This window comes from Oncorhynchus masou, chromosome 5, assembly GCF_036934945.1.
Source record: "Oncorhynchus masou masou isolate Uvic2021 chromosome 5, UVic_Omas_1.1, whole genome shotgun sequence".
Lineage (NCBI taxonomy): Eukaryota > Metazoa > Chordata > Actinopteri > Salmoniformes > Salmonidae > Oncorhynchus > Oncorhynchus masou.
This window is the reverse complement of record NC_088216.1, coordinates 37,892,450-37,907,071: the sequence shown is the minus strand read 5'-3', so window position 1 is coordinate 37,907,071 and position 14,622 is coordinate 37,892,450. Positions and strand designations below refer to the sequence as shown.

At 37.1% G+C, this 14,622-nt stretch overlaps 3 protein-coding genes and 1 long non-coding RNA gene across 5 annotated transcripts in view; 2 read left to right on the top strand and 2 right to left on the bottom strand.

The window, feature by feature from the left end:
* Positions 1-14,622, bottom strand: part of LOC135539553 (vesicle-associated membrane protein-associated protein B-like) — a 394,574-nt gene that overhangs the window by 166,401 nt on the left and 213,551 nt on the right. The gene's annotated exons all lie outside the window — the stretch shown is intronic.
* On the bottom strand, positions 199-2,449 carry LOC135526729 (uncharacterized). The gene is made up of 4 exons (XR_010453346.1): positions 2,405-2,449; positions 1,493-1,532; positions 1,014-1,381; positions 199-882 (listed from the first exon to the last, which is right to left on the bottom strand). It is a non-coding gene; the product is annotated as an uncharacterized LOC135526729 (long non-coding RNA).
* LOC135539550 (protein MANBAL-like) lies at positions 5,955-8,544 on the top strand. 2 transcript variants are annotated; one of them, XM_064965484.1, is made up of 3 exons: positions 5,955-6,026; positions 7,014-7,183; positions 7,450-8,544. In XM_064965484.1, the coding sequence occupies exons 2-3, from the start codon at positions 7,034-7,036 to the stop codon at positions 7,558-7,560; spliced, it is 261 nt and encodes an 86-aa protein (XP_064821556.1). In that variant the 5' UTR covers positions 5,955-6,026; positions 7,014-7,033; the 3' UTR covers positions 7,561-8,544. The 2 variants fall into 2 exon arrangements, with proteins under 2 accessions (XP_064821556.1, XP_064821555.1); XM_064965483.1 differs by lacking the exon at positions 5,955-6,026 and adding an exon at positions 6,591-6,769.
* Positions 13,444-14,622, top strand: part of LOC135539549 (proto-oncogene tyrosine-protein kinase Src-like) — a 37,492-nt gene continuing 36,313 nt past the window's right edge. The window contains exon 1 of the mRNA XM_064965482.1: positions 13,444-13,878. The gene's annotated coding sequence lies outside the window, so the exon portion shown is untranslated. The remainder of the gene's footprint in view (positions 13,879-14,622) is intronic.

Genomic DNA, 14,622 nt, shown 5'->3' with positions numbered 1-14,622 from the left:
CCTCTACCTACATGTACATATTACCTCAATTACCTCGACCAACATGTGCCCCCTCACATTGTGCCGGTACCCCTTGTATATAGCCATGCTACTGTTATTTTATTGCTACTCCTTCATTTTGTTATTTTTAAATGTTTTACTTCTATTTGAGTAAATACTTTAACACTTATTTTTCTTAAAACTGCATTGTTGGTTAAGGGCTAAGTAAGCATTTCACTGTAAGGTACCTGTTGTATTCAGCGCATGTGACATCATTTGATTTGATCAACACATTGCCTGCAGTACTCGTGCCCAACAACCACTTAGTTAAATTAGGACGTTTTCCATCTTTATTACTGTCTTGAACGTGAGGAGAGACGGACTAAGGTGCAGCGTGCTCTGAGTTCCACATATTTTATTTTGTGAAACTTGGAACAAAACGTAACATAGGTGGTGCAACTAGCACACACACCAACAATATCCCACAAAACACAGATGGGGAAAAAGGCTACCTAAATATGATCCCCAATTAGAGGCAACGATTACCAGCTGTCTCTAATTGGGAACCATACCAAGCACACCAACATAGAAATATAAAAACTAGAACACCCCCCTAGTCACGCTCTGACCTCAACACCATAGAGAACCAAGGGCTCTCTACGGTCAGGGTGTGACAATGACCGGCCCTAGTAAAAGTAACTTAAAAACTTAAGTCTTTTTCTTAATTTTGGGGGGGGGTAATGTAACTGAAAATAAAAAATACAGTCCGAACAGAGCCCAGAGTCCCATGGGGACGTCCTTTAGGGTGTGGATGTTCTTCCCATAAAAGGCCAGCGTGATTTCACTCTTATGGTGAAATGGATTTCCGCCGATGTGCAGTAAAGGAGTGGGGAGCGATGAAATCTGTGTTAACAAAAGTAAGAGAAGATTAATACACATACAATTAACAAAGAACATAAATGTTCAGCTGTAGTTTTATATAAGCATGCACACTTATGTTTATGAAAAAACTGATTATTTGTGCATAGGCATACCTTGTCATGGACATAAAGGCCACTCGGGTCCTCATTGAAGAGGTATGGCAAGAGCAGGATCGCTGCTGTGGTCTTGAGTCCAATTAAGTAAAGCAATGATCTTACTACAATTGCTAATTTTATTACAAAATACATTTTTTATGTACTATGTATTGGCTACATTAGAGAAAGGGAAGGAAAAAGAGCAAATACCCCTGTGTGTCTCTTCTGTATTGTCCTTCAGGGATTGCCGAAATAGCTGGATGATGTCCTCACCCCTGCCTCGCCTCTCTACCTCTGCTATAATTTTGCCAACTAGCCTTGCGGAGTCCTTGAATGGTCTTTTCGTCTATGTCCATTCCATGGCCTTGATTCATTTCTGAGAAGATCTGAAAAGATAATTTGCACACATTTCTACGTTAATAGATTTCAGTTTGTATTGCCTGCTGTGTAGGTTAAATGTACAATTCAAATGCAGCTGTCCTACAACATATCCTTACCTTCTTCTTGATCCCAATTGCATTGTGTCCATGTTCTGTCCTATAACAATTTCAAAGGAAGAGAAAATGTGTCAGAGGAAAGTCTTACAAGCATTTCATTTTTTATTTAATTTAATAGTGAAAGATAAAGGGCATCGACATACAATTTAATGCAAAATAGACAAACCTATTGGAGAAAGCGCTAGCCAATACAGTAATACCATACAGTAAAAGTACTGCCATACAGGCCTAATATCAAATTTCAAGCTATCTTTGTAAATAAATTGTTCAATATTTTATTAGGTTGACTTGAAAGATTATATGCAACATTTTGCTGCGTGGCAATACTGTGTTTGGATTCTGAAGGGCATGCATTTACACAAGAGGTAGTCTAGTCACTGTATTAATATCATTATGCATTTGAATTCCATGTAATGTTATGCCCCCTTGTGAGTTCCTAATAGTATTACATGCTATATAAAGGTGAAACCCTCCATTCACCGAATTCAGTTCATTGTAACATCTCGATTGAACAGGTCACCGTCGTTAGTATGTTGGCTGTTTTGTTGGTTAGCTAGCTAACGTCAACGAAGCTAATAACGTTAGCTAGTTCATTCTCACAAATGTGAGAAATGCTTCAGATTGGAAACTTATGTTAATGAGTGTAAAGCCATGTTGGCTTTATGGAAACGATATACAATATATGGGACAGAATATAGTTGAGGAAATCATACAAACCTAGCTCTGCCTAGTTAGGACATAACGTTAGCTATTTACGTTAATTATTCTGAACTATAGCTAACTAACGCGACAGCTAACGTTATGGAAGCTATTCACAACAGACCATAATTGTGTTCGTTATTAATTAGTATTGTATATTATTAGATAAATTATTTCGATACATATTCAGAGCCAAACATGAACCCAACATACCTTTTTAACTGTTGTCGCATTCAAACTTGGCAAGAGCGTTTTCAGTTGCAATTGCAAAGTTCCCCGGGAATTCATAGGTGGGTGGGCTTGCAGGTATTTGGGTTGGCCCCTCCCAGAAAATATAATAATAATAATGTTTTTTTTTTTTTTGGGGGAAAGCAGCGAACTTCCTGCAATTTTACACATTTTGCTATGGGGCAAAGAGAAAATGTTCAGTTTTATTGCTCATCTCATGCTATTCTACACATTTTGCTATGAGGCTCAGACAAAATGTAGGATTTTCTAAAGCTAAAAATCTAGGTGTTTTGACTGATAAAGGCACTGAATTAGCTGTCTTGTTTGCTAAATGAACAAATAAAATAGACAGTGGAATGTTGTATATAGCCATAGAAGCACAGTAAAATATGCCTCAATGCAGTCATATTTGTGGCTTATTGGAGGTTTGGCTTTAAGTTAGTTATTTTTGGCAACCCATCTCATGAGAGTGAATGTCATTCCAGTTCATCAGTTCTGTTATATTTAATCAAATCTGACTAACTCAGTGCACTGATCTATGGAGTGATTTCTGATAACAGTGAACGGTAAAAGGTGCATATAGATGGAGGAATTAAAATATAAAGTCTTCATTTGAGCACTATCCACACCATTTAAAGTATGGTGCACAACGTGGTTCAATGTGCCTATAAGTAACAGAGAGCACTCTACAATACGGCAAACTTAGCAAATAATGTGTTTGTGGTAAGTACATGGGGGCCACCATCTTTGCATCTTCACCATTTTGGGGCTGCATGTTTTCAACTTCAGGGTAATTGAAACAGGCTGAGCAGCAAGTTTTTTTTATGTCAGTAAAGATAGAGCTAGTAGGGTAGCTACAGTATAAGCTAAGCAGCTGATACCAGCAACTTGTTAGCAACACTAAAAAAGTACTTCTGGATCACAGAATTTCAGAAATGTTCAAAAAAAAAAAAGTCCCCCTCGTAATAGTAGAAAATGTACCTGTATTTATTAATTATTAGGGCTGTTATCGCCACACCAGCGGTTACGAGTCATGACAGCAGTCAAATTTTGTCATGGTTATTAGGCTGCTGATGGTCATTACGAGCCTACCACACTTCCTTCCAGGTACTCAGCATTCTATTGTCCCTCTAATCACTCTGATATCAATGCAAATCTAATCAAATACTTAATGAGAGCCCATGAGCTCATGTTGTGCAACATTTCTATAGGCTTTGCAATTGTGTGTGTCACGTTCTGACCATCGTTCTTATGTGTTTTCCTTGTTTTCGTGTTGGTCAGGACGTGAGCTGGGTGGGAATTCTATGTTGTGTGTCTGGTTTGTCTATTTCTATGTTTGGCCTGATATGGTTCTCATTCAGAGGCAGGTGTTAGTCATTGTCTCTGATTGGGAACCATATTTAGGTAGCCTGTTTTGTGTTGGGTTTTGTGGGTGATTGTTCCTGTCTTTGTGTTTGTGGCACCAGATAAACCGCAACAGTCCTTTCACGGTTCTTGTTTTGTAGATTGTTGTATTTTCATCTTTATTATAGATGTACAAATCTTATCACGCTGCATTTTGGTCCGTCTCTTTCACCAGAAGAAAACCGTTACAGTGTGAGAGAACAAAGTTTTGATGGCCTCTATTAAAAAGAGGAGGATCCCATCAGCTTTCTATAGTCTAGGCCTACTATATTTATTTATAAACGTTCCTAATATTAAGGACATATGTGTTAATATTGCTTCAGTCCCTCATGAAATAATCCCCTATATAGATTCCACAGACCCTACTGAGTATTCCTAACCCCACTTTTACATTGGCACATAGAATAGTTCTCTCTTTAAGCCAATATGTAATTTATGCACATAGAATAGTACTCTCAATAAGACAATACGTCATTTATAGGCCTACAGTGTATTTCATTGGGACCAATGGAATAGGTGGAGTAGCAAGTGGCCCTCGCTTCATACTCGTCGCCAAACTCACTGGCTCCAGTTCATCTACAAGTCTCTGCTAGGTAAAGTCCTGCCTTATCTCAGCTCACTGGTCACCATAGTAGCACCCACCCATAGCACGCACTCCAGCAAGTATATCTCACTGGTCACCCCCAAAGCCAATTCTTCCATTGGCCACCTCTCCTTCCAGTTCTCTGCTGCCAATGACTGGAACAAACTGCAAAAATCACTAAAGCTGGAGACGCTTCTCTCCCTCACTAGCTATAAGCACCAGCTGTCAGAGCAGTTCACAGATCTCTGCACCTGTACATAGCTCATCTGTAAATTAGCCCATGCAATCTACTTCATCCCCATACTGTATTTATTTATTTCTCTTGATCCTTTACACCCCAGTATCTGTACTTGCACATATATCGTCTGCACATTCTACCATTCCAGTGTTTAATTGCTATATTGTAATTACTTCGCCACCATGGCCTACTTATTGCCTTACCTCTTATCTTACCTCATTTGCACATGCTGTATATATATTTTTCTACTGTATTATTGATTGTATGTTTGTTTATTCCATGTGTAACTCTGTGTTGTTGTATGTGTCGAACTGCTTTGCTTTATCTTGGCCAGGTCGCAGTTGCAAATGAGAACTTGTTCTCAACTAGCCTACCTGGTTAAATAAAGGTGAAAAAAATAAAAATAAATAAAAGTGCTGCTGGAAATTTAGACCACAGTCACAAAATAAATAACACCATATAGAGACTCTAGTGCTAATTCAGTAGGGTCTGTAGAATATTATGTTGTTTACATGTATTTAGTTAAGCTCCAAACATTTCTCAGTGTCTGTAGAATTTAATGATCTTTACATTTATTTACTGAAGATCTAACTAATTCTCAATGTGCTCCACCTTCTAATTTTATTTGATATAAAGTACTAATTCTCTTTAGTTTAGATTTTTCTCGATGTAGTTATAATTTTGTAACATAATATAATATAAGATTATGCACTATGCAAAACTGCACCATTATTTATTTCGTATCATTCACATAGCATTTTACTGTAAACTTTCATTTTGAAGTCAAAATCGGAAAACCGGAAGTCTAATTTTGCTGCCGGGACGCTTATGCTTCTGCCATGACGCTAATACAGTTGATCAAGTCACTACCGCCGGCAGTAACGACCGACGTCTTTGCACATAACTTTTCCAGGAGGAAGCCATTTTGCTTTGTTTGTATTTTCTCACAATTGCAAATTATTAAATCACTGCCACAACGTTTGTAACAGTTTAGCTAGTTATTCTGCCTATTTCATGAAAAGTAATGCAAGAGTGCAGTGATATCATAAATTAATAAATGTATTTTCATTTTTGAATGATCGGATGCTCGGGGATATATATTTATTTTATATGAGTCCCACATCCTACAGATGGCCCATGCTATCTGGAATCTTTGGGACATCCCTACCCCCCAAGACAGAATCGGTCAGAGTAGTTCACTATTTTACAACTTGACGCTAGATTGTTCCTCACGGTGAAAGTGGTCTATGGGTCAAGAGAATATGTAATCCAGGTTTCAGTTTTCAACGAGGTACTTTTATTTTGAAGGTGAAACGCAAATTCCACTATTGTGGTTAATCGTTTTAAACAGTCACTACAATTAATGGAAGTGATGGGGGCATGTGAGTATGTTTTTTTTTAAATGCTCAAATCACCTGAAATCAATTAAAATCAACACAATATTTTGTTTCATGTTATTTATAGGTGATTTTTGTTTTTGGCTAACATGCCCCAATCACTCCCATTGAACGTTTGCGTGTGGTGGCTAAAGTTAGCTGACGTTTGTAGTGGCTGTTAAAAAGAGAACTGAATCATGGATTGCAGTTTCTCGTGGCCCATAGACTACTTTTAGGGTGGGGAACCATCTAACATCAAGTTGTACAATATTGAATTACTCCTTTAACCATTTAAAATGTAAATGGGGTAGGACCATCCCAAAGCTCCCGGATAGCAGGAACCAAAATTGTTTGGTAGAGGGAGGTGCGTCACATATGAGTAATGTAATTTGAAGTAAAACAATTGTCCTCCAAATATGGCATTATTCCCATTATAATTCGGAATTAGTCATTTGTTAGGATCTGTATGATTATTCCGTTAGTTGTATCTGTTTGCATTAGTTTCAATGGGGTACTTTTATTTTGAAGGCGAACCGCAAATTCCACTTTGTGGCTAATCGTTATTGTGGCTAGCTTCACATAGCTACGAAAATAAGCGGATATCACAGTGACTTCACTTCCGATGCCAATTTTACGACTGTAAAATATTTTTTTGTGCTGATACGAATTACATTAAACTCACAATTTTACACTCAGGATCGTGTTTGGTGCTATAAAAAGAACGAAGGACGAGTTGACGTAGTGCCCTGGTAAGCTTTTGTTGAAAATTGTAGCCTATGATTAGATTTGCCGAAAAGAAAAGTGGTGTTATTGTATCGAGGCCGACAGATTCAATTTCAGAATCGTGGAAACATTGTTGCAGCCACTGTTACATTGTAGTTTCTGTAAAAAGCAACGCAGGTAACAGTAATGCGCGTATTACAATATGGCCTTCAAGGATTTATATATTGAGCATTACAGAGCAGACTTATCTTTGTTTATCCTTGCACACAGGGACCTGAAAGTAGGCTACTATGTCCGCGGAACTGGACCTTTCGCCCCCAGAGGTACCTGAACCCACTTTGCTTGAGAGTCTCCTGCGCTATGGACTCTTTCTGGGAGCTATTTTCCAACTCATCTGCATCTTGGCTGTCATAATACCGACCTCCAAGGGGCATGAACAGGTATGGTAAATAGTCCGGTTGGCAGTTGAAAGAATGCGGTATGATATTGTAATAATATTGTCATTATTTACCATAGGTTTACTTATAGCATTATGTGTTAAATCCGTATAAGCCTGATACTTTGTATCTTTTCCCTTCTATCCTATTGTAGTCTTCTTTTGAACTTGGCTTGAGCAAGCAAACTGTCCATTACTATTCAGCAACCCACTGTTACTGTTCCATATGTGTCGAGTGTCACTGGGACTCACATTCTGTTTTATCTTTAGGAGGAGACGGAGCCAAGTGACATGAAGGCTGGTGACCAGAATAAGAAGTCAAAAGGGCCTGCGCCTCAGATTCGCCAGAAACTAAAGAAAGAGAGCAAGAAGAAGCGATAGGTGTGTCGGATTTTGTGCTATCCATTTGTGCACCCAAAATTATTGTTACATTTCAAATTATGTAAACTGAATCATTTTTGTTCTATCAAATTCAACGATGTCTCTACCATGATTTATGAAAGAACAGAAGTGCATTTGAATAACTGTTTTATTCAACTAGTCTGCTATCAAATGTCATTTGTCAATCTAAAACTTGTAAAGGCCTAAACACAACCAAAAACTTTGGGGACATACTGTGCATTCAGAAAGTATTCACATCCCTTTACTTTTCTCAAAACATTGTGTTACAAAGTGTTATTTTTCATGTCAATGATCTACACACATACTCTGCAATGTCAAACTCGATGTATGATTTGTTTAATTAATAAAAAATAAATGCTAGCATATCTTGATTATATATGTATTGACTCAGGGGGTTGAATAATTGTTAGTCACCTTTGGCAGCTATTACAGCTGTGAGTCTTTTTGGGTATGTCTCAAAGCTTTGCACACCTGGATTGTACAATATTCGAACATTATTCTTTTTTAAATTCTTCAAGCTCTGTCAAGCTGGTTGTTTGATCATTGCTAAATGGCAATTTTCAAGTTTTGCCATAGATTTTCAAGCCAATTTAAGTCAAAACTGTAACTAGGCCATTCAGGAACATTCAATGTCATCTTGGTAAGCAATTCCAGTGTATATTTGGCCTCGTGTTTTAGGTTATAGTCCTGTTGAAAGGTGAATTTGTCTTACAATTTATGTTTCCTCTAGGGATTTGTCTGTGCTTAGCTCTTCAGTTTATGTCTATCCCTAGACAAGCTTACCCATAACATGATGCAGTCAACACCATGCTCGAAAAGCAGCTGAGTTAGGAAGGATTCCTGTATCTTTGTAGTGACTGGTTGGGTTGATACACCATCCAAAGCATAATTGCTAACTTCAGTATGATTTTCTATGTCCCGATAGGTGCCTTTATTTCTTAGGCATTAAAAAACGTCCCTGGTCTTTGTGGTTGAATCAGTGCTTGACAGAGGGACCTTACAGATAATTATATGTGTGGGGTACAGAAATTGGGTGTAGTCATTCAAAAATCATGTTAGCCACTATTATTGTGCACAGAGTGAGTCCATGCAACTTATTATGTAACTTTTACTCCTGAACTTATTTAGGTTTGTCTTAACAAAAAGTTTGAATACTTAATGACATTTCAGCTTATCATTTGTAATTAATTTGAAAAAAAAAAGTCTGACATGGGGTATTTTGTGTGATTAGTGACACAATCTCAATTTAATAAATGTTTAAGGCTGAAATAATATGAGGGGTGTGAACATTTCTGTGAAAACCCAGAATAAGCACCCTCTTTCTCTGTTATATCAATAAGAGGTTGAAAAAAATTAATACAACTACCCTTTTCATCTTAAAAAGTCTCATTCAGCCTTATAACCCTCACACTATGCATATATTCTCAATGTTTTAACACATTTTATGGGAAAAACATTTGAAATATTTCTCAGATAAGATTAAAAACCCTTTTTTACGAAATTGACCTTGCTAATAAGGATGAATAGCATTTTCTCAGAATAAAAACGTAAGGACTTCCGTGAATCCGGATGGTAGCCTGCCTGGATCGTAACCCGCAACCTTGTGTCAGTCCAACACCTTCGCTTTTACAACAAGAAGAGGTCCATTGAGGAGAGGGTTGGTGTTGTACTAAGGACTTACCTCCTGTGCACCAGCCCATTCCTTCCCTCTGCACCTCAAGTCCCTCATGCTCTGGCATATCTCATGGTAGCGCTATCCCACTTTTTCCACCATTGTAGTGAAATTTGTGGGTAGCCCAACTAGGACTTGAACGTGTGTTCCCAGGTCTGTTAGTTCCACTCCTCACCAACAGATTGCTGGTGTTGTGCTTGTGCAAAGTATGTACTGGTAAACTATTCAGATTCCTGTTCAAATGACTGACTCACTTTTCACGATATAGGTTATGCAATCTCTTGTTCTCTGTTAGTTACTCAATTCAATTTCACAGATACAGTACAGTTCTATCAGATGCGTGATGGAAAGTAGGATGCATTGTGTTCCAAGGCCCTTGTTTTTCACAGTCCTAAAGTAATATATATTCCGAAGTGTAATAATTAATTTGTAATAACTAATTAATTTGCTAGCTATCATACAGTAGGCGTATATTAATAATTATATTTTTAATATGAGTATACATGCACTCATAATTGACTGTAGCGCATATAAAGCACCCACAACCTACCTGTAGCTGAAAACACAATCATCGCGGGATGAACAAGTAACGAATTTCCGTCCAAGGGTGGTCCATTTAAAAATCATTCCTTCCCTTTGGCTTATATCTAAATTTATTGATAGTGAGTGTGTTACTACAAATATGTGTACTCCTCCCCTCACAGACCATAGGGCCATTTACATTGATATCAACATATATACCCCTGATACTAATCTTGGTAGAGTGTGCGGGCGGTAGTGTAGCCTAGTGGTTAGAGCGTTGGACTAGGAACCCAAAGGTTGCAAGATCGAATCCCTGAACTGACAAGGTTCTGCCCCTGAACAAGGCTCTGTTCCTAGGCTGTCATTGAAAATAAGAATTTGTTCTTAACTGACTTGCCTAGTTAAATAAAGATAAAATAAAAAATCCTACTGGAAGCTTATAATGATATAGTTAAGTTTGAGGTTAAAGATTGGCTTTCACACTTTTGGGAAAGGACTTGTGAAGAAAAATCTTATTATTGCAAGAACTCTTTAAATTTGAGGTGTCCAAATACCTTAGGAAATGTGGTAGTAATCTTGCTAAGACCAGAAGAGCTGAGGAGGAAACGGTGATCATTAAGATAACTTCCCTTTCTCAGAGATCCCCAGCCAGCCTCTCGGGGGAGGAGAAGATGGAACTGATTGTGTTATAAAATAAACTGGATAATATATATAGATTAAAAGCAGAAGGAGCCTTTATTAGATCTAGGAAAAAATGGATTGAGGAGGGAGGACAGAATTCATCCTATTTCTTTAGACATGAGAAATTTCACTCAACAAATAACACTACCCATAAGTTAAACATCGATGGTGTTATTACAGATGACCAAAAATTAATCGCTAAATACTGTAGCAATTTTTACAGAAAATTGTATAGCTCTACGTATTGTCACTAATCCACAGATATGTTTTTTTGACTCACTGAAAAATGTTCACTCTATTAGTGATATAGAATCTAAACAGTGTGATGAACCCATCAAAGTTGAAGAGATTATAGAGTCTATCAAACATCTAAAGAACAATAAATCACCAGGTGTTGATGGAATTACATCAGAATTTTATAAATTATTTTCTGAAAAAGTAGCTCCCTTCCTATTTGAAGTCTTTTTAGAGAGTATTAAAAACAATGTTCTCCCTCCTACAATGAGTCAGGGGTTAATATCACTGATACCTAAGCCTAAAAAAGAAGTGCTGCTCATCGATAACTGGCGTCCAATTTCTCTTTTTAATAATGACTATAAGATAGCCTTACTACTTGCAAAAATAATTAAAGATGTCCTGGATGTAATCATTGATGAAACACAATCTGGCTTTATGAGGAACAGACATATTTCCAATATCGGACTAGTATTAGACATACTTGATTACTCAGACCTAATAACCGAGGATATAAAGCATTTGACACAGTAGAGCATCAGTTCCTCTTCCACTCCCTTGAGAGACTTGGCTTTGGGGATTTTTTTTCTGTAAGGCTATTAAGACTTTATAAAAATGGTAACAGCTCTATCAAATTGAAATATGGCACCTCACCTAGATTTGAGTTAAAGAGAGGAATTATGCAAGGTTGTCCTATCTCTCCGTACCTGTTTTTATTCATCACCCAACTTCTTACCAATTATTTTAAATAATAGTCCTGTACAAGGTATTTCCATAGCTGGTAAAGAAATTATTATAAGCCAGCTGACTGACGATACTACACTTTCTGAAAGAAGCTAACCAAATTCCCATATCGATCAATGTGATACAATCCTTTTCCAAAGCGTCTGGTGTATATCTTAACATGAATAAATGTGAACTCATGGCTGTCAAAGATTGTGTGACACCCTCATATTATGGTATTCCAGTGAAAGAAGAGCTTACAAATTTAGGCATAACCATTACAAAGGATCAGAAGTCTAGAGGCTTGCTCAATTTGAACCCTCTTATTAAACCCCCCCAGAAGAAACTACATCAATGGCTACAGAGGGACTTATCTTTAAAAGGAAGAGTCCTAATAACCAAGGCTGAAGGTATCTCTAGACTAACATATGGTGCTCTATCTTTATATCTTGACAGTAAAATAAGCAAGGACATAGACCAGATGCTTTTCAACTTTCTATGGAGAAACCATACCCATTACATTAGGACAACTGTTGTAATGAACACTGGTGGGAATGGTGGGCTTATTTTTCTGGACTTTACTACCTTAAATAATACTTTTAAGATCAATTGGATAAAACAATTCCTAAGAAGACCCACTTCTATGTGGAATTGTATTTCTCATCATGTCTTCTCTACTTTTGGTGGCCTTAACTTCATATTGGTTTGCAATTATATAATATTGACAAAGTTGCAGTGAAACTTTCTGCTTTTCATCGGCAGGTTTTCTTGTCATGGTCCTTTATTTATAAGCATAATTTTTCTCCACACAGATATTATATAGGGAATAATTGGGATATATTGTATAAAAATACTTCTTTGTTTTTAGAATATTGGTTCCAAAATAATATCTTATTGGTGAGCCAACTAGTAAATGCAGAGGGTCTTTTACTTAGTTATAAGGAATTCTTATCACTTTACAAGGTCCCTGTAACACCTAAAAAATGTGCAATTGTTTTAGATGCCATTCCCTCAGGTGTTGCTTTATTATTCAGGAACGTGTCAAGACCTGACCCTCAGAGCCTACCTTCTGTTGACCCTGCTGACTCATCAGTAGGACAGATTTGTTTCTCTTTTGGTCCATTCAACAACGGAGCGATACAAACCTTGTTTCAGCAGGATTATGTCATGCCTTATTGGAATGGATTTATTGATCATATCTGTTGGAAAAAAAAGTTTGGATGTTCCCACACACATACCTACTTTTTAACAAAATTAAGGAAGTTTTCTTTAAAATTATTCATAAATATTATCCTGCCAACCACTATATGAAGCAGTTTAATTAAGGAAAACATCAAATAAAATTGTTCCTTTTGTAATGACCACCCAGAAACAGTGTTGCATCTTATTTTGGCATCGTATTCATGTAAGAAAACTGTGGCAAGACATCAGTAGATTTATAATTGAACACATTTATGAAGATCTTACACTATTGTGGAGAGATGTACTGCTTGGATTCTTTACCTATGATAGAAATAAGCTGAAACATTTTTATGTAATTCATTTCATTATTCTTTTCACAAATATTCACAAATGTAAATTTACAAACAAAACACTACATTTTCTTACCTTACAAAAATAAATGTATCTGTATTTTAAGACAATTAAATACTCTAACAAAAAAGCTGTTAATAATTATAGTATGTATGAGTTTGTAAGAGTATGTGTGTCCCTTAAGGTCCTTGTGTAATGTGATATTGTACCCTTAGCCCAATTGTTCTTTGTATATTATTTATATATATAATTGTGTTCTCACATGTACTTCCTGCATTGATTTGTTGTTAATAAAAAAATATATATATAAACAATATTTTAAAAATCCTTCCTCCCTCGCCCTGCAAGTGTATATTCGTCAGACGTCATGATACGTCATCAGAAGTGTCCACTTAATTTGAAGGGATAGGGTGTGTCTTGTAAGTGTTTGGACCGTAAATGTGTTATTCCTGACTCCATCTAGTTGCGTAAAAAACGTAATACGCTCCATTCTCCCCTATCATATTTGTGCTGTCTTGTTTCGTCACTGATGCACAGGATCTTGCCTTTTTTCAATACAAGGAATGTTTTCACCATATCCCTCGTATATGGCACAAGGATTAATTTCATAGCCCTAATTTATCACTGCGCCTTTCACTAAGCCTACTTAATTTTACTCATATTAATTTCCATAGCCTACTTGCGTTTATTTTAGCGAAGTGGATGCTACCGCAATCTAAGTTGTGCCCTCTGCTCTTCATGACCTCGCAACACTTAAGCACCTAAATTCTCTAAATGGGATTTTCTTTTACTACTAGTTTCTTCAAATAAATTCGATATCTTCCGTTTTCGAATCCTTTTCATGAAATGAAGACGACTGTGAAGATTTGATTTGGTTCTTTACCCACTCTTCTTCTGTGCCTTGCGTGAACCTCAATACGCTTGCTTCAAAGGTGAGTGTTGACTAGCCTACAATACTAGTTTATCTGAGCCCAAGTGAAGGAATGTCAAGACATTTTAGTATAATACATTTGCTTGACATTACACAAAGGATTCGTAATCGACAGCTTTTCTCTTGTTGGTTCACATTGCTCGCATCCCCAACCACCCCACAGTGCTCTGAATTGACAGTATAATTTTTTGGCAATTTCACCCTAGGATTGATATCCTACGTCATTCATTGAGTATGTTGTTGACATATTTCACCCCCATCGCATAGCCAACATAGGCTACTATACAATAATGCACGCTCGACCCCTCCTCGATTGAAATGAAGGTATACAAATAATCAATACACACACACACTGACCATTGTAATTCAACATGGAGTTGTAACAGCACCTGCTCTGATTCATACAGCCCAATTATAACCTACCAATTAAAGCGGGTTAAGATCAGTATGTATGTGCATGATCTGCCGTTAAATATACCCAAGCTAATAACCTTTATAATAACACATCTTTCACCAATGGGTTTACAATACGTTAACTTGCGTAAATAGTGACCGTCTGGTGCGCAACATTTTTTCCGGCATTTTGGTTCTACAAATATTATGATTTGGACAGGGGCACAGTTGTGTACATCATATACAGTTTATGCTTGACCCCAATCGCTTGATATATATATTTTTGCTACAGCCCACATTTACAGGTTTGAATGAAACAGGTGTGCATCCCTACGAATTTTGGCATGGGATG